At 45.1% G+C, this 22,182-nt stretch overlaps 3 protein-coding genes across 3 annotated transcripts in view; 2 read left to right on the top strand and 1 right to left on the bottom strand.

The window, feature by feature from the left end:
• LOC134066498 (uncharacterized) overlaps window positions 1-3,752 on the top strand; it is a 99,924-nt gene extending 96,172 nt beyond the window's left edge. Inside the window, exon 9 of the mRNA XM_062521859.1 lies at window positions 3,557-3,752. Within this exon, the coding sequence (XP_062377843.1) occupies window positions 3,557-3,752 (196 nt within the window). The remainder of the gene's footprint in view (window positions 1-3,556) is intronic.
• A 5,714-nt stretch (window positions 3,753-9,466) lies between these two features.
• pigm (phosphatidylinositol glycan anchor biosynthesis, class M) lies at window positions 9,467-16,162 on the bottom strand. Its single transcript, XM_062521712.1, has 5 exons — window positions 15,637-16,162; window positions 13,568-14,142; window positions 12,458-12,716; window positions 10,625-10,726; window positions 9,467-10,307 (listed from the first exon to the last, which is right to left on the bottom strand). The coding sequence occupies exons 1-5, from the start codon at window positions 15,817-15,819 to the stop codon at window positions 10,140-10,142; spliced, it is 1,287 nt and encodes a 428-aa protein (XP_062377696.1). The 5' UTR covers window positions 15,820-16,162; the 3' UTR covers window positions 9,467-10,139.
• Window positions 16,163-16,649: 487 nt separating this feature from the next.
• Window positions 16,650-21,901, top strand: LOC134066497 (leukocyte elastase inhibitor-like). Its single transcript, XM_062521858.1, has 8 exons — window positions 16,650-16,754; window positions 18,575-18,692; window positions 19,093-19,278; window positions 19,943-20,083; window positions 20,256-20,373; window positions 20,837-20,979; window positions 21,118-21,285; window positions 21,407-21,901. The coding sequence occupies exons 2-8, from the start codon at window positions 18,663-18,665 to the stop codon at window positions 21,899-21,901; spliced, it is 1,281 nt and encodes a 426-aa protein (XP_062377842.1). The 5' UTR covers window positions 16,650-16,754; window positions 18,575-18,662.
• Window positions 21,902-22,182: the final 281 nt, after the last annotated feature.

The following is a 22,182-nucleotide window of genomic DNA, read 5'->3' as shown; positions in this document are numbered from 1 at the left end:
TTTAAGTGGATGCCTGACAGCACAAAGAAACTCATGGACGAAATGTCATATGTTCATTTGCGAAAACAGCATTCAATTGTTTTGATGAAGTATAAATGAATAAATAAATAAATATCAAAAGAAAAACTGGCAGATATCTGTTCTTGCAAATGAGCTTCTACTCATTTTGCGATAACTTCACGATAACCTCAACAATTCACAGAAACTTTTGGAAAGTAACTTCTCAAACTGGACTGTGAATGAATGAAGGCCGATGCCTGGATGGCTGGTTGAGGTAACGTTGCTGTGTGGTTGAGGTAGCGTTGCTGTGTGGTTGAGGTAGCGTTGCTGTGTGGTGGTGAAAGGATCCTGGATGGCTGGTTGAGGTAGCGTTGCTGTGTGGTTGAGGTAGCGTTGCTGTGTGGTGGTGAAAGGATCCTGCGCAGCAACCAGATCATGGTCCTGGAGGAGAGCCGTTAGCATACTGTTGCACCAATATTCTGGGAATAAGAGCGCTAATCCCTGAAGATCCGCAACTAAGCTGGACAGGAGAGTCCACTCTTCTGCTGAGAGGCCTTAAGGTCTTACAGGAGAGTCCATTCAGTAGAGGCCTTCAGTAATGGTCTTACAGGGATGAGTAAGTGGCTGAAGCACTGTTTACCCTCAGCTCAGTCACCAGTACCATCAACAACAAATGTTGTTCCCCAACCCCCCACCCCAGTGACAGGCTACCATATATGGTATACTATATCTAGCTGTAGTAATAATAAGACAGGACCAGCTAAGCAATGTATAGAGAGAGGCAGGAGAGTGGAGGATATCTCAGCTATAGTGAGAGACAGGAGAGTGGAGGATACCTCAGCCTACAAATGGATAGAGAGAGGCAGGAGAGTGGAGGACACCTCAGCCTACACATGTATAGAGAGAGACAGGAGAGTTGAGGATACCTCTCAGTCTGCACATAGATAGTGAGAGAGAGGACAGTTGAGGATACCTCAGCTATAGTGAGAGAGAGGACAGTTGAGGATACCTCTCAGCCTACACATGGATAGTGAGAGAGAGGACAGTTGAGGATACCTCTCAGTCTGCACATAGATAGTGAGAGACAGGAGAGTGGAGGATACCTCAGCTATAGTGAGAGAGAGGACAGTTGAGGATACCTCCCAGTCTGCACATGGATAGTGAGAGGGGCAGGAGAGTTGAGGATACCTCTCAGTCTGCACATAGGCCTAAAAAGCCTAACCGAGGAGGGCCAACAAAGTGCTCTTTTTCCACCGTATCAAAAGCCTGCCAACAGTATCAAATGAAATGGCAGCCCCTTCCACGCCTCCCGGAGCCAGCCGTCTGTTCCTCTGGAGGTCACCGCTGAGCTGCAGCTCTCTCGGAAGCACAATCCAGATAGAGAGAGAGGGAGAGAGAGGGAGAGAGAGAGAGGGAGAGAGAGAGAGAGAGGGAGAGATAGAGAGAGGGAGAGAGAGAGAACGGGCGCATATGCAGCTCACACATCAAGATGCCGCTCCAATTTCCGAGGCATGTAATGGACTTTCGCGCGGACAGCCTCTGTCTTTTGGCGCGGAGCGGACATGGTCGGTTGGAAAACCTGAGGGTAGCCGTGTTGGGCGCCAGAGCTATTCTCACAGCAGCAGAATTGGATCCCTTGGCACGGGGAGGCACACCAGGGAGCGTTGGGAACTTTTCACATGAGAGAGCAAAGGGCCACAAAGCTGTTGGAATGGTCAGCTTCACAAAGAGACCCTGACCCAGCGGAGACACGACACTAAGCATCGCGTTTATGTGCGGGGTAACTGGGCTTTCCAACTTCTGACTATTTCAAAAGCTTCCGTTTCAAAACTCTGAAACTTGTGTGTTAGGGGCAGGAGGTAATTCTCTAGTAATGGATGTAATCGGTAATGAGGATCCAGCCAAACAGCAATTAACACAACTCCTCCTTACGGTGTCTCTTTCTGTGAGTGAGCTTCAGCATGAGCAATGCCATGTCCTCTTCCTTGACTCGAGAAATGGAAATCGATTTTGTGTTTTGAAGAGATCCTTTCATGTGGCTATTTGATGAAGAGCAGGCCTTAAACGCCACTTTTTTAGAATAACAGGCTTGTTCTCTAACAATGGGGTTAGCGGTGCGCCAACACGAGAAGCTCCTCAGCGCCAGGTCGTGTCTGAGCGGCACATCACCTGTGAGGAGCAGGAGCTACACACACCAGAGCTCCGCTCCTGCGGCCAAATCCTGCCGTGTGTGTGTGTGTCTCTAAAGCATTGAGCACGGCGCTGAGCGTGTGTTAGCGGCCGAGCTGCACACTGGCGCCCCTCACACACACACACACACACACACACACACACACACACACGCAGCAACACACACACATCCGCCTGTGTTCAGCAGGGGGCCGTGATCCACAGCGCCGGTGTATCCAGACCTTCACAGCAACACACACACACACACACACACACACACACACACACACACGCAGCAACGCAGCCGGTGTATCCAGACCTTCACAGCAAGTCCTGTGCCCTTCCAACGTCCAAACTAATCTCCTGGAACAGTGGATACCCCCCCAACACACACACACACACACACACACACACACACACACACACACAGGCACCTCTCTTAATCGCCCATGTGCTCCAGAGGGCCCAAACGGAGGCTGTAGGGGGTACATGCACTGTTTTCCCAGCGTGCTAAACAGGCTCCACTGGTGCGGGCTGCGGGATTAGCGCTATAAGCTCATCTCGTGCTCCCCACTGGACAGCCATTGGCTCCAGATGGACGGTTTAGGGGTTTTTTTCCCCCTTTGAGGGGATATCTAGTTAGTTACGACCCACTATCATAGCTTTTTTTAAAAAGAAAGACAAACAAATCCTGACATGATTCTCTCTTGGCGAGCGTTTGGCTTGTTCAAATTTCACCTTAATCCGACTGAATAGTGGAATTTCATGAGGATCTAAGTAGCTCAAGTTCTCAAGCTTACTTTTACTCAGGTATCCCGATATACATTCATAATGAACAAAATGCAGACTAACCTTCATAGTTCATAATGAACCAAATGGACACTAACATTCATAAGGAACCAAAGGGACACTAACATTCATAAGGAACCAAATGGACACTAATGACTGCCAGGGAGGAATGTGGCGACTCTGCACAACACTACAACACTGAGCTGAGCTCACACCAATGGGAGCGTACCTATGTTCCCCAGGTCCTATGTTCCCCGGGTCCTATGTTCCCCACTTTGTATGGGACCGGGGAACATAGAACCCTTTTTTTGGTTCTATGTTCTATGTTCTTTTAAAAAAGGTCCTATGTTCCCCACTTTTCCCAAAAAGGGTCCTATGTTCCCCAGTCGCAATACATACCGGGGAACATAGGACCCTTTTGGCAAAAAACGGGGAACATAGGGATGACCCCCACACCAATGTGTTGTCCCTATCTGGACACAGAGGTGTGTTAAAAAAAACAAGATATTTGTTTTAAGAGTGTAAGACAAAGGATGGCGCACTTCTGGAGAAGCAGCAGTGCTGCTATTGTGCTTGATCTCACTCCGAACCTCTTCAGGTCAGGGGTCACACTCACGCAGCATTCTATTGTTCTCCGAGGTTTGAGAAGGAAGCCGCATCGCTCTGCCATTCTGCACGCCATCTTCATGGAGTCGACTGCGCAGCTGGGAACAGCCGGGCCGCCTCTCAACGGCACAAACACCGCCAGAGGGGATGCTTTATTCGCCATGACAACCGCGTCAGGACCGGGCTGAGTGCAGGGGAGGGGGCGCAGCGCGGGGGGGGGAGGGGGGGGGGTGGAAGGTTATCCGCTAGGACCATAGAGGGGGCGCAGCGCGGGGGGGGGGGGGGGGGGGGTGGAAGGTTATCCGCTAGGACCATAAGCTGCTGTGCAGGGGCGGGGGGGGGGGGGGGGGGGATGGAGGTTATCCACTAGGACCATAAGCTGCTGTGCAGGGGCTTGCGTGACCACTCATGCAGCCTGTCGTTATTGCGATGCCATCCTTTCTGATTGACCACGCCTCCACATTATGCAGCCTCGCATTATTGACCACGCCTCCACATTATGCAGCCTCGCATTATTGACCACGCCTCCACATTATGCAGCCTCGCATTATTGACCACGCCTCCACATTATGCAGCCCTGATTGACCACGCCTCCACATTATGCAGCCGCGCAGGGTGTGAAGCCAATGTCACTCATCCTGACGTGACGGGGGTGGGTGGGGGTGGGGGCGGGGGCGGGGGGGTCGTCAGGTGGCAGGGCAGCAACAGAAGGGTTGAGTTAACATGCAAACATGGCCGCCACCTCTTCTCTTGTTAAGTGCCACGTACACAAAGTTAGGAGGGCTTTTGGTCAGAAATCCTAATCACTCCAACAGGCTCTGTGAGGCTCTGATGCTTCCTCAGAGATCCCAGCAGAAAATAGCCCCAGAACGCTAAGCTAGAGTTAGCCGCTAAGGCCATGAAAGGAAGAATTCACTGCAATCATGAGGCTTGTGCTCCACACTCTGGAGACAGAGCAGGACTGTAGAGTAGAGCAGTGGATCCCTGTATAGAATCATCATAATAGAACTATAACAGAAATATCAGGAACAGGCCTTCAATTAAAGTGCAACTGTATAGAATCGTCATAATAGAACCATAACAGAAATATCAGGAACAGGCCTTCAATTAAAGTGCATAAAACAATTGTACCTCCATCACAACTGCATTTTGAAACTGATATTATGGCTCATTTCTTTATTGAAAAACCCTGGTATAGAGGAACAGAACAGGAGGCCTGTAGAGGAGGAGAAGAGGAGGAGTATAGAGGAGGAGAAGAGGAGGAGTATAGAGGAGGAGAACAGGAGGAGTGTAGTGGAGGAGAGGAGAACAGGAGGAGAAGAGGAGGAGAGGAGAACAGGAGGAGTGTAGTGGAGGAGAAGAGGAGGAGAAGCGGAGGAGTGTAGTGGAGGAGAGGAGAAGAGGAGGAGTGTAGTGGAGGAGAGGAGAACAGGAGGGGTGTAGTGGAGGAGAGGCGAACAGGAGGAGTGTAGTGGAGGAGAGGAGAAGAGGAGGAGAAGCGGAGGAGTGTAGTGGAGGAGTGTAAGTGTAGAACAGAGCACTGCTCCATATCTGGAGAGGCCAGAGTGCATCAAATGACTCAAATACGGCATACAAACAAATAAATAAATAAATACATATGTGTACATACACACACACATGGATAATGCAAGTGCACCACCTCCCCCAACACACCACCCACCACCACCACACACACACAGACAAAAGAAGACATCCATAGAGCCCAGTCGCTATGATTTATTTCCCCTGAGAGCAGGAGAGGAGAGGAGGAGAGGAGAGGAGAGGAGAGGAGAGGAGAGGAGAGGAGAGGAGAAGAGGAGAGGAGAGGAGAGGAGAGGAGAGGAGAGGAGAGGAGGAGAGAGGAGAGGAGAGGAGAGAGGAGAGGAGAGGAGAGGAGAGGAGAGGAGAGGAGAGCAGAGGAGAGCAGAGGACAGGAGAGGAGAGGAGAGGAGGAGGAGCAGAGGAGAGGAGAGGAGAGGAGAGGAGAGGAGGAGAGGAAGAGAGGAGAGGAGGAGAGAGGAGAGGAGAGGAGAGGAGAGGAGGAGGAGAGGAGAGGAGAGGAGAGGAGGAGGAGAGGAGAAGAGCTGATTCCTCTGCAGCTCCAGCTGGCGCCCACAGTAGAGGGGACTTATCTGGCGCCCACAGTAGAGGGGACTTATCTGGCGCCCACAGTAGAAGGGACGTATCTGCTCCTAATCTGAGGAGAAGAGCAGCGCTCTCCATTACTGTTTGTTTTGAGTTGCTCTCGCGCCGTCATGCCCCCATTAGCCCAGAGGGCATGCAAGGATATGCAGCTCTGCTCAAGCCCTGCGCTGGGCAGACACTGCCCCTTAGTGGCCGCTTCCGGAACAGCACTTTAAGAGGCCGCAGTCAAGAGCAGGATCTGAGGAGGGCCTTCATCTGACTGACTCAATCAATCAGTGGGATTAAATATATTTGGCAATACAAATCATTTTGGATTCCCCTCTATCTCTATGGCCCCTCTCTCTTTAACACACGCACGCACACACACGCACACACACACACGCACACACACACACACACCAGCAGAACGCTGTAATATTCTTCTGTTCTGACCCATCATGCCTTAATGTCCTCGCCATTCTGTTCATCACCAGCACAGCATCCAAAAGAGGTTCATCAGCCAGTTGTACACCGGCCCAATGGAAGTATTTATTTATTGATATAGCGTATTGTCCATGTGCACATCGGGCCCTATGTAAGTAAGTATTTATTTATTGATCTAGCCTATTGTCCAGTTGTACACAGGCCCAATGTAAGTATTTATTGGTTTATTGATATAGCGTATTGTCCAGTTGTACACAGGCCCAATGTAGGTATTTATTGATAGCATATTGTCCATGTGTACACCAGCCCAATGTAAGTATTTATTGATCTATACGGCGTATTGTCCATGTGTACACCGGCCCAATGTAAGTATTTATTGATTTATTGAGGGGTCTTAAGGCATATTTATTTAATATGCACTTAGTCCTTTGAGTTTGTGATGCGTTATGGTTTGTATAATAGTATTGTTTTGTTATAATTTGTCTATTGATAGAATTTGACATTTATTTTGCTATTGTCCTTAAATTTAGCCATACCATGCTTTAGTTATTATTATTATATTTAATTAACTGAGTGACTTATTTGATTGCTATTCTCATTTCACTGTTTTATTTCTCATTAGGTTAGTGCTTAAAATTATTGTTTTACTGATAATATTACTATTCTCCCTAGTTTGTAATTGTTCACTGTTAATTTAATTTGTATTGTTATTTATTTGTATGTCGCTTTGGACAAAGGCGTCTGCTAAATAACCATAACCATAGCCATAGCGTATTGTCCATGTGTATACAGGCCCAATGTAAGTATTTATTGATAGCATATTGTCCATGTGTACACAGGCCCAATGTAAGTATTTATTGATCTATACAGCGTATTGTCCATGTGTACACCGGCCCAATGTAAGTATTTATTGATCGCGTATTGTCCATGTGTACACAGGCCCAATGTAAGTATTTATTGATGTGTTTTTATTCATACAGTACAGCGTATTGTCCATGTGTACACCGGCCCAATGTAGGTAAGTATTTATTGATGTGTTTTTATTCATACAGTGCAGCGTATTGTCCATGTGTACACCGGCCCAATGTAGGTAAGTATTTATTGATGTGTTTTTATTTATACAGCGTATTGTCCATGTGTACACCGGCCCAATGTAGGTAAGTATTTATTGATGTGTTTTTATTTATACAGCGTATTGTCCATGTGTACACCGGCCCAATGTAGGTAAGTATTTATTGATGTGTTTTTATTTATACAGCGTATTGTCCATGTGTACACCGGCCCAATGTAGGTAAGTATTTATTGATGTGTATTTATTTATACAGCGTATTGTCCATGTGTACACCGGCCCAATGTAGGTAAGTATTTATTGATGTGTTTTTAGGGTCAGGGTATAGGTCTGTTGTGAATAACATCATTGCTTATGGGGAGACAAATGACCTCATCCTTAACACAGACAAGACAAGGGAAGTAATAATGGATTTTAGGAAACGCCCGCCTCCCTTACAGCCCCTCAGCATCAATGGGACTGAGGTAGTACGGGCCGACAGTCACAAACTTCTGGGACTACAAGTGACTTCCAACCTGAGCTGGACCCAAAACACTACAGCCACAGTGAGAAAAGTCCAGCAAAGGCTCTATTTTATACGCATGTTAAAAAAAGCTGGCCTGAGTCACCGCCCCCTTACACAAGCATACAGAGGACTAGTTGAGAGCATCCTCTCCACAGGTATTACTGTCTGGTATGGCAACACCACACAGGCTGAGAGAAGGACTTTACAACGTGTCATAAAATCTGCAGAGAGGATTATTAGAACAAAACTTCCCTCTATGGAAAGCATGTATGAACAGCGCTGTCAGAAGAGGGCAGAGAGAATCATCAAAGACTCCTTACACCCAGCCCACTCTCTTTTCAGACACAAACACTGCACATACAACCTGCGTCAGAGCAGAGCGGACAGCATCTCAACTAAGACGGCCAGACTCTTTAACAGCTTCTTTCCTGCTACAGTCAGACTGCTGTCAAAATTAAAATACTGACATAAAAGACACAATACTACTAACATAACATACACATGCCACTTGGAGGTTACTGCCTGGAAATATGGACACTGTGCAATATTTTACACTGTATTGTATATGGGACTATGGGCAATACTGAAACAAGGGGACAATGTGCAATATTAGGGTAAACTAGGGTAACTTAATGTGGGGAATATGTGCAATATTAACAAAGGGACAAAAGGTGCAATATTTTTGTGAAAGACTCTAATGGGACAATGTGCAATAAGGAGATCAGGTGCAATGCTATTTGTTGAATGTCTTGTATGTGTTACTCTTTGTCATGTCTGTTTTAAATACTTGTCATGTCTGTTCTTTTTTTAAAATACTTGACTTGTAGGGCCTGCACAAGAATTCCAATGTGTTATGCACAAATGGCCAATAAAGTACTTTGACTTTGACTTTATTTATACAGTACAGCGTATTGTCCATGTGTACACCGGCCCAATGTAGGTAAGTATTTATTGATGTGTTTTTATTTATACAGCGTATTGTCCATGTGTACACCGGCCCAATGTAGGTAAGTATTTATTGATGTGTTTTTATTTATACAGTACAGCGTATTGTCCATGTGTACACCGGCCCAATGTAGGTAAGTATTTATTGATGTGTTTTTATTTATACAGCGTATTGTCCATGTGTACACCGGCCCAATGTAGGTAAGTATTTATTGATGTGTTTTTATTCATACAGTACAGCGTATTGTCCATGTGTACACCGGCCCAATGTAGGTAAGTATTTATTGATGTGTTTTTATTTATACAGTACAGCGTATTGTCCATGTGTACACCGGCCCAATGTAGGTAAGTATTTATTGATGTCTTTTTATTTATACAGTACAGCGTATTGTCCATGTGTACACCGGCCCAATGTAGGTAAGTATTTATTGATGTGTTTTTATTTATACAGTACAGCGTATTGTCCATGTGTACACCGGCCCAATGTAGGTAAGTATTTATTGATGTCTTTTTATTTATACAGTACAGCGTATTGTCCATGTGTACACCGGCCCAATGTAGGTAAGTATTTATTGATGTCTTTTTATTTATACAGTACAGCGTATTGTCCATGTGTACACCGGCCCAATGTAGGTAAGTATTTATTGATGTGTTTTTATTTATACAGCGTATTGTCCATGTGTACACCGGCCCAATGTAGGTAAGTATTTATTGATGTGTTTTTATTTATACAGTACAGCGTATTGTCCATGTGTACACCGGCCCAATGTAGGTAAGTATTTATTGATGTGTTTTTATTTATACAGCGTATTGTCCATGTGTACACCGGCCCAATGTAGGTAAGTATTTATTGATGTGTTTTTATTTATACAGTACAGCGTATTGTCCATGTGTACACCGGCCCAATGTAGGTAAGTATTTATTGATGTGTTTTTATTTATACAGTACAGCGTATTGTCCATGTGTACACCGGCCCAATGTAGGTAAGTATTTATTGATGTGTTTTTATTTATACAGTACAGCGTATTGTCCATGTGTACACCGGCCCAATGTAGGTAAGTATTTATTGATGTGTTTTTATTTATACAGTACAGCGTATTGTCCATGCACAGAGAAGTGCACCAGAAAGCCCAGAGAGAAAACGAGACGAGTTCTGAGCCCACTGCTGCTTGTTGTCTTCTCTCTCCGCCATGTTATTGTTTACATCCTGGGCATCCTTCAGTGCACCACATGGTACAAGGGCATGAACAGCCTCACTCATGTGGACAACGCGCCATCTACTGGTTATTCCTTGTACTGCACCATCAGGGTCATCGAGGGCATGACCCAGTTGTTTGCAGCCAAATGTGTAAACCACTCCACTTTTAGATCCGCGGAGCTACAGAAACAGCACAGGCCCACAACGGAACACCAACGCACAACCAAACGTCTGTTTCTCTATAGAGTGACAACTCCCATCAAACATCTTTTTCTCTGACTTTTCTGCACTCAGTCCGTTTTGGGCCTCTTCTTGATGGCCAGTGGCCCGTAATGGGAGACGATGGTGACCATTATGTACGTGTTGATGATGAGGAAGAGAAGCCCAGCGAGCCAGATGAGGAGGAACGTGTCGCGGCCCTCAAACTCCAGGAAGTACGCTGGAGCCAGCCAGAGGGCCTGTCATGGAAACAGCAAGAGAAAGACAGCGTGAGACCGTGTTTGATCCACAAACTCACCAAGCAGAGCATTGCACACTCGGTCACGTTCAATAGACAAACTAACCAGGCAGAGCATTGCACACTCGGTCACGTTCAATAGACACACTCACCAGGGAGAGCATTGCACACTTGGTCACGTTCAATAGACAAAGAGCCCTCTGATACACAAGCAAAGAGTATAGTACTCTGACACAAACAAGTAACTCTATACAATAAAAGAAAATGGCATTTTTCATTCAAATGATGATGGTTGATTTATGGCGCGTCTACAGATACCTGTCCAGAAAACCAGAGGGCCAGCATCCCAACTCCTTTCTTGACAGACAAAGTGAGGTGGGGAATAACCAGCGGCAACAGACACAGGTACCACAGGAAGTACTGCAGGGAAACAAACAAAACAAAACATAAACAGGAAGTACTGCAGGGAAACAAACACATAAAACATAAACAGTAAGTGCTGCAGGGAAACAAACAAACAAACAAACAAACAAAATGTAAACAGGAAGTACTGCAGGGAAACAAACAAACAAACAAAACATAAACAGGAAGTACTGCAGGGAAACAAACAAACAAAACATAAACAGGAAGTAATGCAGGGAAACAAACAAACAAAACATAAACATAAACAAACATTGTATTATGTGTTAAGGGGCTCGTCGCAACTTTCAACAAGGCTGTACATCAATATAAGTGATCTACTCAGCTATTTGTGTTTTTTTACATTAAGATAAAATTCTTCTATAAGTTTCGGTGTACAAATGTTTGTTGCTACAGCCTTTATTTAACAATATAATTGACAACCATAAATGAATAGGCTACCACATAGGCTACTATGTCAGCCAACATTAGTGACTTTCTGAGGCTACAAACTGAATGTTTAACAAAAAATATGAGTCATTCAAAAGTACCAACAACGAACATGCCCATGGGCCACGATTTTCACCAAATAAGATAATAGTCTAATAACTGGCGTTATTTATAAGATAATAGTCTAATAACTGTTGTTCTTTATAACTGTTGTTATTTATAAGATAATAGTCTAATAACTGGCGTTATTTATAACTGTCCTTATTTATAAGATAATAGTCTAATAACTGGCGTTATTTATAACTGTCCATATTTATAAGATAATAGTCTAATAACTGTCGTTATTTATAACTGTTGTTATTTATAAGATAATAGTCTAATAACTGGTGTTATTTATAACTGTCCTTATTTATAAGATAATAGTCTAATAACTGGCGTTATTTATAACTGTCCATATTTATAAGATAATAGTCTAATAACTGTCGTTATTTATAACTGTTGTTATTTATAAGATAATAGTCTAATAACTGGCGTTATTTATAACTGTCCTTATTTATAAGATAATAGGCTAATAACTGCTGTGGCTGTGGATGTGTCTGTGGCTGTGGCTGTGTCTGTGGATGTGGTGCGTGTCTGTGGGGTGTGTCTGTGGGGTGTGGCTGTGTCTGTGGATGTGGTGCGTGTCTGTGGGGTGTGTCTGTGGGGTGTGGCTGTGTCTGTGGATGTGGTGCGTGTCTGTGGATGTGGTGCGTGTCTGTGGGGTGTGTCTGTGGGGCGTGTCTGTGGGGCGTGTCTGTGGGGTGTGGCTGTGTCTGTGGATGTGGTGCGTGTCTGTGGATGTGGTGCGTGTCTGTGGATGTGGTGCGTGTCTGTGGGGTGTGTCTGTGGGGCGTGTCTGTGGTGCGTGTCTGTGGGGTGTGGCTGTGGGGTGTGTCTGTGGGGTGTGGATGTGGTGCGTGTCTGTGGGGCGTGTCTGTGGGGTGTGGATGTGGTGCATGTCTGTGGGGCGTGTCTGTGTCTGTGGATGTGGTGCGTGTCTGTGGATGTGGTGCGTGTCTGTGGGGCGTGGCTGTGGGGCGTGGCTGTGTCTGTGGATGTGGTGCGTGTCTGCGGGGTGTGTCTGTGGGGTGTGGTGCGTGTCTGTGGATGTGGTGCGTGTCTGTGGGGCGTGTCTGTGGGGTGTGCCTGTGGGGTGTGGCTGTGTCTGTGGATGTGGTGCGTGTCTGTGGATGTGGTGCGTGTCTGTGGATGTGGTGCGTGTCTGTGGATGTGGTGCGTGTCTGTGGGGCGTGCGCTGCGGACCTGCGAGGTGCAGACTTTGTTGAAGGAGACGAAGACGGCGGTGTTGAGGAAGCAGCAGAGGGGCAGGTCAGCGTGGAAGGCCAGCGAGGTCAGCAGCAGCAGGCCGGCCTGCGGCAGGAAGAGCGCCACGCCCAGCGCCCGGCTCCCGCCGCTCTCCCCCGCCAGGTACAGCAGGTACGAGTACGGAGAGAAGTTGTGCCGGATGTCGCGCCGCGTCAGGTGGTACAGGTAGGTCTCGTGCAGGAACTCCCAGCCGTACCTGCACACAGGAACACACACACGTCACACGCGTCAGGAGCGGAGACAAACAAAGTCACCTGCACACAGGACACACACACACGTCAGGAGCGGAGACAAACAAAGTCACCTGCACACAGGACACACACACACGTCAGGAGCGGAGACAAACAAAGTCACCTGCACACAGGACACACACGTCAGGAGCGGAGACAAACAAAGTCACCTGCACACAGGACACACACGTCAGGAGCGGAGACAAACAAAGTCACCTGCACACAGGAACACACACACACGTCAGGAGCGGAGACAAACAAAGTCACCTGCACACTCAGGTGTGAACACTGAAGAGGGGTCAGCTCAGCTCTACCTGCACACTCAGGTGTGAACACTGAAGAGGGGTCAGCTATACCTGCACACTCAGGTGTGAACACTGAAGAGGGGTCAGCTATACCTGCACACTCAGGTGTGAACACTGAAGAGGGGTCAGCTATACCTGCACACTCAGGTGTGAACACTGAAGAGGGGTCAGCTATACCTGCACACTCAGGTGTGAACACTGAAGAGGGGTCAGCTATACCTGCACACTCAGGTGTGAACACTGAAGAGGGGTCAGCTCTACTGTACCTGCACACTCAGGTGTGAACACTGAAGAGGGGTCAGCTCAGCTATACCTGCACACTCAGGTGTGAACACTGAAAGCTCTACAAACACACTGCGTCCACAGTTACACTGAACGCTGAACCAACCAAACAGGCAGACAAGCACACAGTCAGTACAGAGCAGGGTGTCAAGGGGCCAATTCCAAGTGCCCAAGTACATTTAAAGCATCTTAGTAGTTCTATCAAGACGAGAGCAGTTCTGGAAACTCACATGCGGTAGAACACCAGAGTGAGTCCACAGAAGAGCCCTCCAGAGACGGAGCCGAACATCAGCAGGTCTCTGTTCAACAGCCTGCGGACAAGCGCCCGGAGAGTTCCGCTCCTCTTCCCGCCGGACGGCCCGAGAGTTCCGCTCCTCTTCCCGCCGGACGGCCCGGCTCGCGGCCCCCTGGTCAGCAGCGAGAGGGCGATGGGCAGCGCGTACGTCACCGGGTAGATCTTCATGTGCACGGCCAGTCCGAACAGCAGGGCGGCGCTCACGAGCCGCCTCCGCTCCAGACACAGCAGGGTTCCCAGCACCAGCGCCGACAGCAAGGACTCTGCGTTCCCGCGCGTCGACACGCCCGCAGGGAGCGGGTTCAGCAGCCAGAGGGCGCTGTAGAGGCTGGCCGGCCGCGCCGCGAGCCCGCGCAGCAGAAGCAGCCGCTGGATGAGCAGGCCTGTCAGCACGTCACACGCCACGAACAGCAGCTTCCCGAAGACCAAGCTCAGGTAGATGTTGGGGGTTAGCATCCAGGCTAGGAGGGGAGTGTAGCGGTACGTGGACCTGTTGTATGGAGACTCACCCTATATGCCCACAGAGGGCAACAGCAGAGAGAGACACACAAGGGTCATTCAATCCAATTCAACAAATGCCTTCTGCTTGACCATCTCAGATCTGCTTCAAAACTTTACCACTTAAAGAGTAACCATTTTAAACTAACTTGGCCAACATATTAGCTTCATGCACCTAATACATCCAGAGAAAAACATTTCTGAACATGGTACCCCCCCTTCTGATTTTGCTACATTTGCACACTCATTTAAATCTGCAGCAAAGTTCAGATGTCATTATCTCAAAAAGTGTTCCAGCTAAAGACTTCAGGAATCTACCTGTAGATTCCACATGTACATTTGTAAACCATATGTGATAGATACTGACTGTGTTGCAGTCTTGTGAAATCAGAAGAAAAATGGCAGATGTTTTTTTTTTTCAAACGCCCACATTGGGTGCCATCTTACACAATTTATAAACAAAATGTTTGGCAAAGGGCTATGTCTCTCTACAGATGTGTTTAAGCAGTCTTTGAAAAAGGAATTAAGAGGTAGGCCTAGTCCTATCTATATTGCATTTTTGATGGAATTACACAAAACTGACAAATCAATTTGGATGATATTCCATCTCCCCATAACATGCTATATAGGTCTACTATTGAAATGAATGCATCTTCAGAAAGTACCAGTGATTTCATTTTTTATTTAGGCCTACTGGGTGATAGCCTGACTCTCGCCAGACCCTTGTAGTTCCGCCATGCTCCACCAGAGGCGTTTCGCTGAGCTCCACACAAGGGTCTGGACGCGAGGGCAATCCAAACCCCTGCCAGTGATCAAAAAATGAGCAACCAATCAGAAGCGCCGAAGCGAGTGTTTGATTCAAATAACAATGGCGGCACGCAGCGAGGAGTCTTGTGCTGACATTGATTCTGCTATTTCAACCGTTTTTGTCGAATCTATCGAGTATTCATTCTTTAAAAGATTAACAGAGAATAGTTTTGAAGACATTTATTGGTGGCAAGGATGTTTTTACTCTTCTTCCGACCGGGTTTGGCAAGAGCTTGAAGAAGCCTAGCACGTCATTCAAGATAACAGGCAAGTGGTTTATCAAATCACATGCGAGGATGTTATACAAGGACCCGCCTTCGTAAATACATCTCCTATCGAGAAGTCCCAGATCCTCCTTGTGTGAAGCAGACAGCGAACTACAGGATCTGTCAGGTTAACTGGGTGATGAACTGATACAATATTTCCTGAACAAATAGCTAATTATGCTATTTAATGTCACTAGATGTCACTATTTAGTGACATCAGCAATTTATTGTTGTAATAGACCAATATTTCACAAATAAAATGTCAATAACTGTAGTCATAATACCATCTTGAAAATGCACAGTCTGTTAACCCCATTTCATACTCCTTGGAAGTGCAGTCTTATGGTCAGGCTTTTAAAAAAAAAAATACTCATTCGAACCATTTTAAAACCACATCAATTGGAAAGGTGTTAGTACGCTCTCTCATGCTTACCTGAGTGAGGTATCTCGCCGCATCTGTAAACACATGGTAATCAATATCTGTGTATTTCACGATCATGGTTCTGTCCTGATAAATCCCGAACCCGACCAGCAGCAGACGCATCGCAAGTGCAAAACTCAGCAACACGTGCATGCTCGACAGATGAGAGAGGACCTTTTGGCCTGAACACCCCATGCTTCCCTCTTTTGTAGTACACACTTTACCTATTCACAGCGAGTCACCGACCATCCTTATTAGTCTTGTAAGGAATTATCTGGTTAGTTAGAAAGCTAAATTCCCTTCACAACAGACAGCACCTCTCGCGCTCGCTCGCTAGCGCTAGGATGTCCAGTCCCATTCTGCTAAATAAATCACCATATCGATCATTCACTGTGTCGGCACCTCGACATATAACTATTCATACAAACAATATTCAGAGTTTGTAGCGTCTTAGTCCTTCCTTGACCATGTTGATGAGCACAGAAACACCGTATTCGCTCAAACAAAATCCCGGAAGTGTCAACGCAGTTGTTGAGGGCGGCGCTACAAGATGGAACGATTCCGTGTCGAATGGGAGAGAAGAAATGTCCAAAATAGCCACTCCCACGCATTGTAAGGATGTGAGCCTGGAGCCAGTCTACTGTCTATGTATGCAAGTCACAGGCAAGTCATCACTTAAAAAACAAAGAAAATGAGGTTTGATGTCCAAGCCGGGATCGGCTAAAATATCAGGATTTTTTAAATAAAATATTGAATAGGCTACCCTATGTTAAGTGTCAACATAAACAAAATAGATAGCCATGTCATCACCTATGCAACTCAATGAGATGCAATGTCACATCTGACATCTGTCAGGCATTTTGTGAAAAAGACCTAACCAAAGTGTGTCTCTGCTGTAACCTATGTGGCCTACTTTTATAAGAGACATGTGCACAAGCACAAACCAGAAGTAGGCTATACGTGACATTTGTCAGACTGTCAGCCAGTACGAGGAGGAGGGGTGGTCGGAACCAGAACAGCAGTGGTTTCTTCTGCAAATGCCTGATCAGTGTTGCAGACAGGCTACGTCTGAAATGCCAATAGCCTATTCGACTCGGCTATCGCAGACTGTGTATGTAAACTATTTAACAGTTCGTATAAACTTCAATACTCTCAAATCCATTGTCTAATTAAGCAATAGCCCCGAGAGGCTGTGGGTTATACTGTAGGCTATAATTGAACAGCTAAGGGCGTTGTTAGGCACGACGCGAAGTAGCCTAGGATAATTCACCTGACATGGAAAAGCTGCAACGAAGTTAGCGTTTGGAAAACAGAAGTTGAGCAGACAAAGAGAAGGAGGGAAGGTGAGAAAGCAATGATTGAATCCAATAGATGTATAGGATGAGATAGATAGGCCTACCAATGTGATGCTAACCTCAGTAACCTGTAATGGAGATGATTTACAGTATATGCTTCCTATAATCAGAGAAAAGCTGTTGCTCTCAAACACGGTCCACTTTATCAACAGTCAGACTGTGTGATATGGAAGGTTATATTTATATTTAGGCTACTTTGATATACATGGTTATGGTTATGGTTATGGTTATTTAGCAGACGCCTTTGTCCAAAGCGACATAGGCTACAAATAAATAACAATACAAATTAAATTAACAGTGAACAATTACAAAAAGGGAGAATAGTAATATTATCAGTAAAACAATAATTTTAACCTAATGAGAAATAAAACAGTAAAATGAGAATAGCAATCAAATAAGTCATTCAGTTAATTATATAATAATAGCTAAAGCATGGTATGGCTAAATTTAAGGACAATAGCAAAATAAATGTCAAATTCTATCAATGGACAAATTATAACAAAACAATACTATTATACAAACCATATCACATCACAAACTCAAAGGACTAAGTGCATATTAAACAAATATGCCTTAAGACCCCTCTTAAAAGATCCAAAGCTGTTGCTGGAACGGAGAGCACTGGGCAACTCATTCCACCAACACGGAACCACTGAAGAATAGGATCTACAATTTGACCTAGCATGTATGGTTGGTCGACATAACAGACGCTCCTCAGAAGATCGCAATGGGCGGTTGGGAATGTACATCGTGATTAAAGAACTGAAGTAGCTGGGAGCAGATCCAGTCAGTGTCCTATAGGCCAGAGTGAGAGATTTCAATTTAATTCTGGCTACTATAGGGAGCCAGTGGAGAGTAACTAGGAGAGGGGTTACATGTGTCCTCTTTGGCTGATTGAAGACCAGTCGTGCTGCAGCATTCTGAATCAACTGTAGTGGTCTTAATACACAAGCAGGTAGGCCAGCTAGAGAATTACAGTAGTCCAGCTTGGAGATAACCATTGCCTGTACAAGAAGCTGAGTGGATTTTTTTATACATGGTGTGGCTGTAGGCCGTTTTGTTTATTTTTGATACCTTCAAAATTAGGCTAATTGATATTCTGTGTTAAAATACATTTTGATGTGTTTGCCCATCCATGGCAGCAGCACGAAAAAGTACTATAGGAATCTTATAGTAGGCTATTTTGGGACTATATTGTAGGAATCTTATAATCTTATAGGAATACTATAGTAAATTGGGACATACTACAGAAGTACTACAAGATTGCTATAGAAATACTATAGCGGCAAGAGGATATTATAGAGGTATTACAGAACATCACAGACTTCTGTTTTGTTCTGTAATACCTCTATAATATCCTCTAGCCGCTATAGTATTTCTATAGCAATCTTGTAGTACTTCTGTAGTATGTCCCAATTTACTATAGTATTCCTATAAGATTCCTATAAGATTCCTACAATATTTAGTCCCAAAATACTATAAGATTCCTATAGTACTTTTTCGTAAGGGGAATGTGTTATGTTATGACTAAAACAACACATTTGATTGGTTAACTTGACGATTGCTGGTCATTTTATCATTTTCACTCAAACCAGAAACTTAAAAAAAAAAAAAAAAATTGTGAGGGTGCACTCTGCAGGGCTGAGAGGAGAGGGCCAGGGAAAGGGACCACGTGGACTAGGGATGGGCAACACTCTTCAAGTGAGTTTCCAGGTATGTGTATCTTTATAACCACCATCCAAAAAGCAATGTATCATATTTTTGTTCAAATGTTTCGGTGTTGTTTTGAACAATAACTGGTTTAAAAATGTATGTGGAAAGCGTTTGGCGCACGGCCCTTTGCTAATCCACTGTTTGGCGCACGGCCCTTTGAATCCACTGTTCGAGATTTTGGGCTATAGTGTAGGCTACATACATCGGTTTCTCTGATGGGTGAAAAGTTAAAGTTCATTCATTCCTTCATTCATTCCTTCATTGAATCTTTATCTATTCTCGGAGGTTCATTTAAAGTGGTTACAAATATGGGAGGCATTCAAACCTTTTATAAACTTGCTGTTGGACAGAAAATCTAGACGTCATTTCATTGACCCACGACACATTTATTCCATTGCAGACTCCCAGCAGTCGCACCATGGAATCACTGGCATCTGCAAATGGCCATTTCTCCCTTGAACTTTTCAAGAAGATCTCAGAGAAGAACAAGACGGGCAACGTGTTCTTCTCTCCTCTGAGCATCTCTTCAGCCCTGGCCATGGTCTGCCTTGGAGCCAACGGCAACACTGAGGCCCAAATGCACAGGGTAAGCTCACAGTCTTCAAATGTACAAGATTCACAATGAATTTAAGTGAACCACAGAATTCCCTCACACAGTAGCATCGTCAGAAGTGGTTTGTTTTTGTGTGACAGTTTACTGGCTTTATATGTTCATATCAAGGATGTAGAAAATTAAGAGCTGGGTTAACTGAATTCTGCGATCATGGTGAGCTCTGCGGCATGCTGTATCACTATCAGAAACGTGTTTGGTGATGGTGGAGGTTATTGTCCAGTGTTGATAACAACACCACTGGTATTAAATGGCTCCTGCAGTGTAAATGTGGATGACAGTGGTTTCTTTATATGTTACAAGTAGCGATTGGTGAATACACTTTTTAGAGAGGTGGATCAATTCTAATGAGGTGTCTGTTCAACCTGCAGTTATTCTTGTGTTATCCAGACCCATATTAGAGAGAGTTTGGTTTTGGCTGGTGTTACAACAGTCCACCCCAGAAACCATGGGCTATTCTAACATACTGCCATGTTTAAAACACTCCCGCAAAAGAGTAAGGATCACATTAGTGTAAATTCATTAAATCTCTGGACAGCTGCTCTTTCTTCTCTCATAACCTGGAGACTGCCCTTCAGTATATTATGTGTCCAGTTAAAATACTAACAAATATTTTTTTTTTCAACTGTTTTCACTGTAGTCCCTGAACCTTCACAAAGCTGAGGGTGACGTCCATGTTGGCTTCAGTAAGCTCTTTGCTGAACTCAACCGAAAGAGCTCCCCCTACGCCCTGAGTCTAGCCAATCGCCTCTATGGAGAGCAGTCCTATCAGTTTCTTGAGGTAAGAACAGTTGGCCTGCACTTTCATTATGTGTGAAACCAAACACTGGACACCTAATGTCGAATAGATATCAGATACAGTATCAGATATCAATGTGATGATATTCCCATGCGGATCTCACTTGATATCGTCTGAGTTCGTCATCAGAGTTTTTTTTTCCCCCACTGTTCAGAAATACCTTGCTGACACAAAGACACACTACCTTGCTGAGCTGGAGGCTGTTGACTTCCGTAAAAATGCAGAGGCAGCTCGAGTGAAAATCAACAAATGGGTGGAGAAAAAGACACAGAGTAAGCATGAGTTCAGGGCTAAAGCAAAAACAGCAGACATGTTCAAACATTATAAACTAGAAAAACACTCAGAGAGTGCAAACCTCCACCTAGCGAACACATAACCGCCTCCTGCATCCAGACAGTGATACGGATCACTCCCAACATTTAATAGTTTCTTCCTTGGGTCATTTCAGACCTTCCATAAAGATTTCATCGAAATCCATCCATTGAGTTATCTTGCGAACAAACAGACAGACAAAACAAACCCCGATGAAAACATAACCTCCTTGGTGGAGGTAATTAATTGCTGTAAAACATTATAGTAAAAATCACCAGTACTGGTTCAAACTATTTAGTGTCAGTGTAAAGATCTGTTATTCAGCCAGTAAGCATGATCATTGTTTTTTCTCAGTTCTGTGAATCGTTAAATCTCCTCATGTCTTTCATCAGTCTCTCATTGACTGGTTAATTTTAATTGTAGACAAAATCAAGGACCTCTTGGCTCCAGGGGGTCTGGATGAGGACACCAGACTGGTGCTGGTAAATGCAATCTACTTCAAAGGCAACTGGGACAAGCAGTTCAAAGGACATCGAACAGAGGAAATGTTTTTTTCTCTCAAGAAGGTAAGCACAAAAAAATCACACACACAAACCCACACACACACATATATATACTGTATGTACAGTATGTACTGTATGTGTGTGTGTATTGGTTGATATGTGTGTGTACAGTATGTATCACATTCGTGTTTATGTTTTCAGAATGTAAGCAAGTCTGTTCAAATGATGCATCAGAAGGCGAAGTTCCCCTTCACCTACATCCCTGACGTCAATTGCCAGATTCTAGAGCTGCCCTACGTGGGTAAAGATCTGAGCATGCTCATTATGCTGCCTAATGAGATGGAGGACAACACCACTGGACTAGAGAAGGTACAACAGCAAACCTGGCAGTGCAGTGCACAGATGTGTCAGAGGGAACAGTTTATAATATCTACTTATTAGAAATGCAGAGGTAGAAATCTCTCTCTGTATCTCTCTCTCTTTCTCACAGCTGGAGCAGATGCTCACATATGAGAACTTTGCGGAGTGGACCAAGCCAGGCAGGATGAGGACTGTTGAGGTGCAGGTGGGTCTCCCCAAGTTCAAGCTGGAGGAGACGTACGACCTCAAGGAGATCCTGGAGAGCATGGGCATGACGGACGCCTTCAACCCTGAGAGCTGCGACTTCTCCGGCATGTCCCCCTGCAACGACCTTTTTCTGTCCAAGGTCGTGCACAAGTGCTTTGTGGAGGTGAATGAGAAAGGCACTGAGGCGGCGGCCAGTCTAGCTGGGGAGTTGGTTGAGAGGTGTGCCACGCTTGATGATGATTGCAAGAGGTTCGTGGCAGACCACCCCTTCCTCTTCTTCATCCGACACAACCGCACCCAGAGCGTCCTCTTCTACGGACGCTACAGCTCTCCATCTCCATTACCAGAGAGATGTCCAATACCAGAGAGATGTGTCTTCTGTCTTCTGAACCTGTGTCAGGAGCACTGTAAAACATGATTAGTTAACTTTACTTTAAAAAAGTGAGGAAACCTGTTGCCTTAGGAAAAGTCAGTAAAATAGCTTGGTTTAAGTAATGATGGACTGAAAAATGTATTGTAGGCTACCTACTTGATACAGTAGAGTTGCAAATATTCTGAGTTTTCATGTGACAATGAAAGTAAGTTGTTGTGACTCAAACACAGTAAGCTGTTGTTACTCAGTTGTCATTCAAACTGACTTGAGATGGTAATTACAGGAACATTTGAAGCTTGCTTACTTAAAGGTCTCTTGTGAGAATT

Source organism: Sardina pilchardus, chromosome 19 (genome assembly GCF_963854185.1).
Source record: "Sardina pilchardus chromosome 19, fSarPil1.1, whole genome shotgun sequence".
Classification (NCBI taxonomy): domain Eukaryota; kingdom Metazoa; phylum Chordata; class Actinopteri; order Clupeiformes; family Clupeidae; genus Sardina; species Sardina pilchardus.
This window is presented reverse-complemented; position numbering and strand designations above follow the sequence as displayed.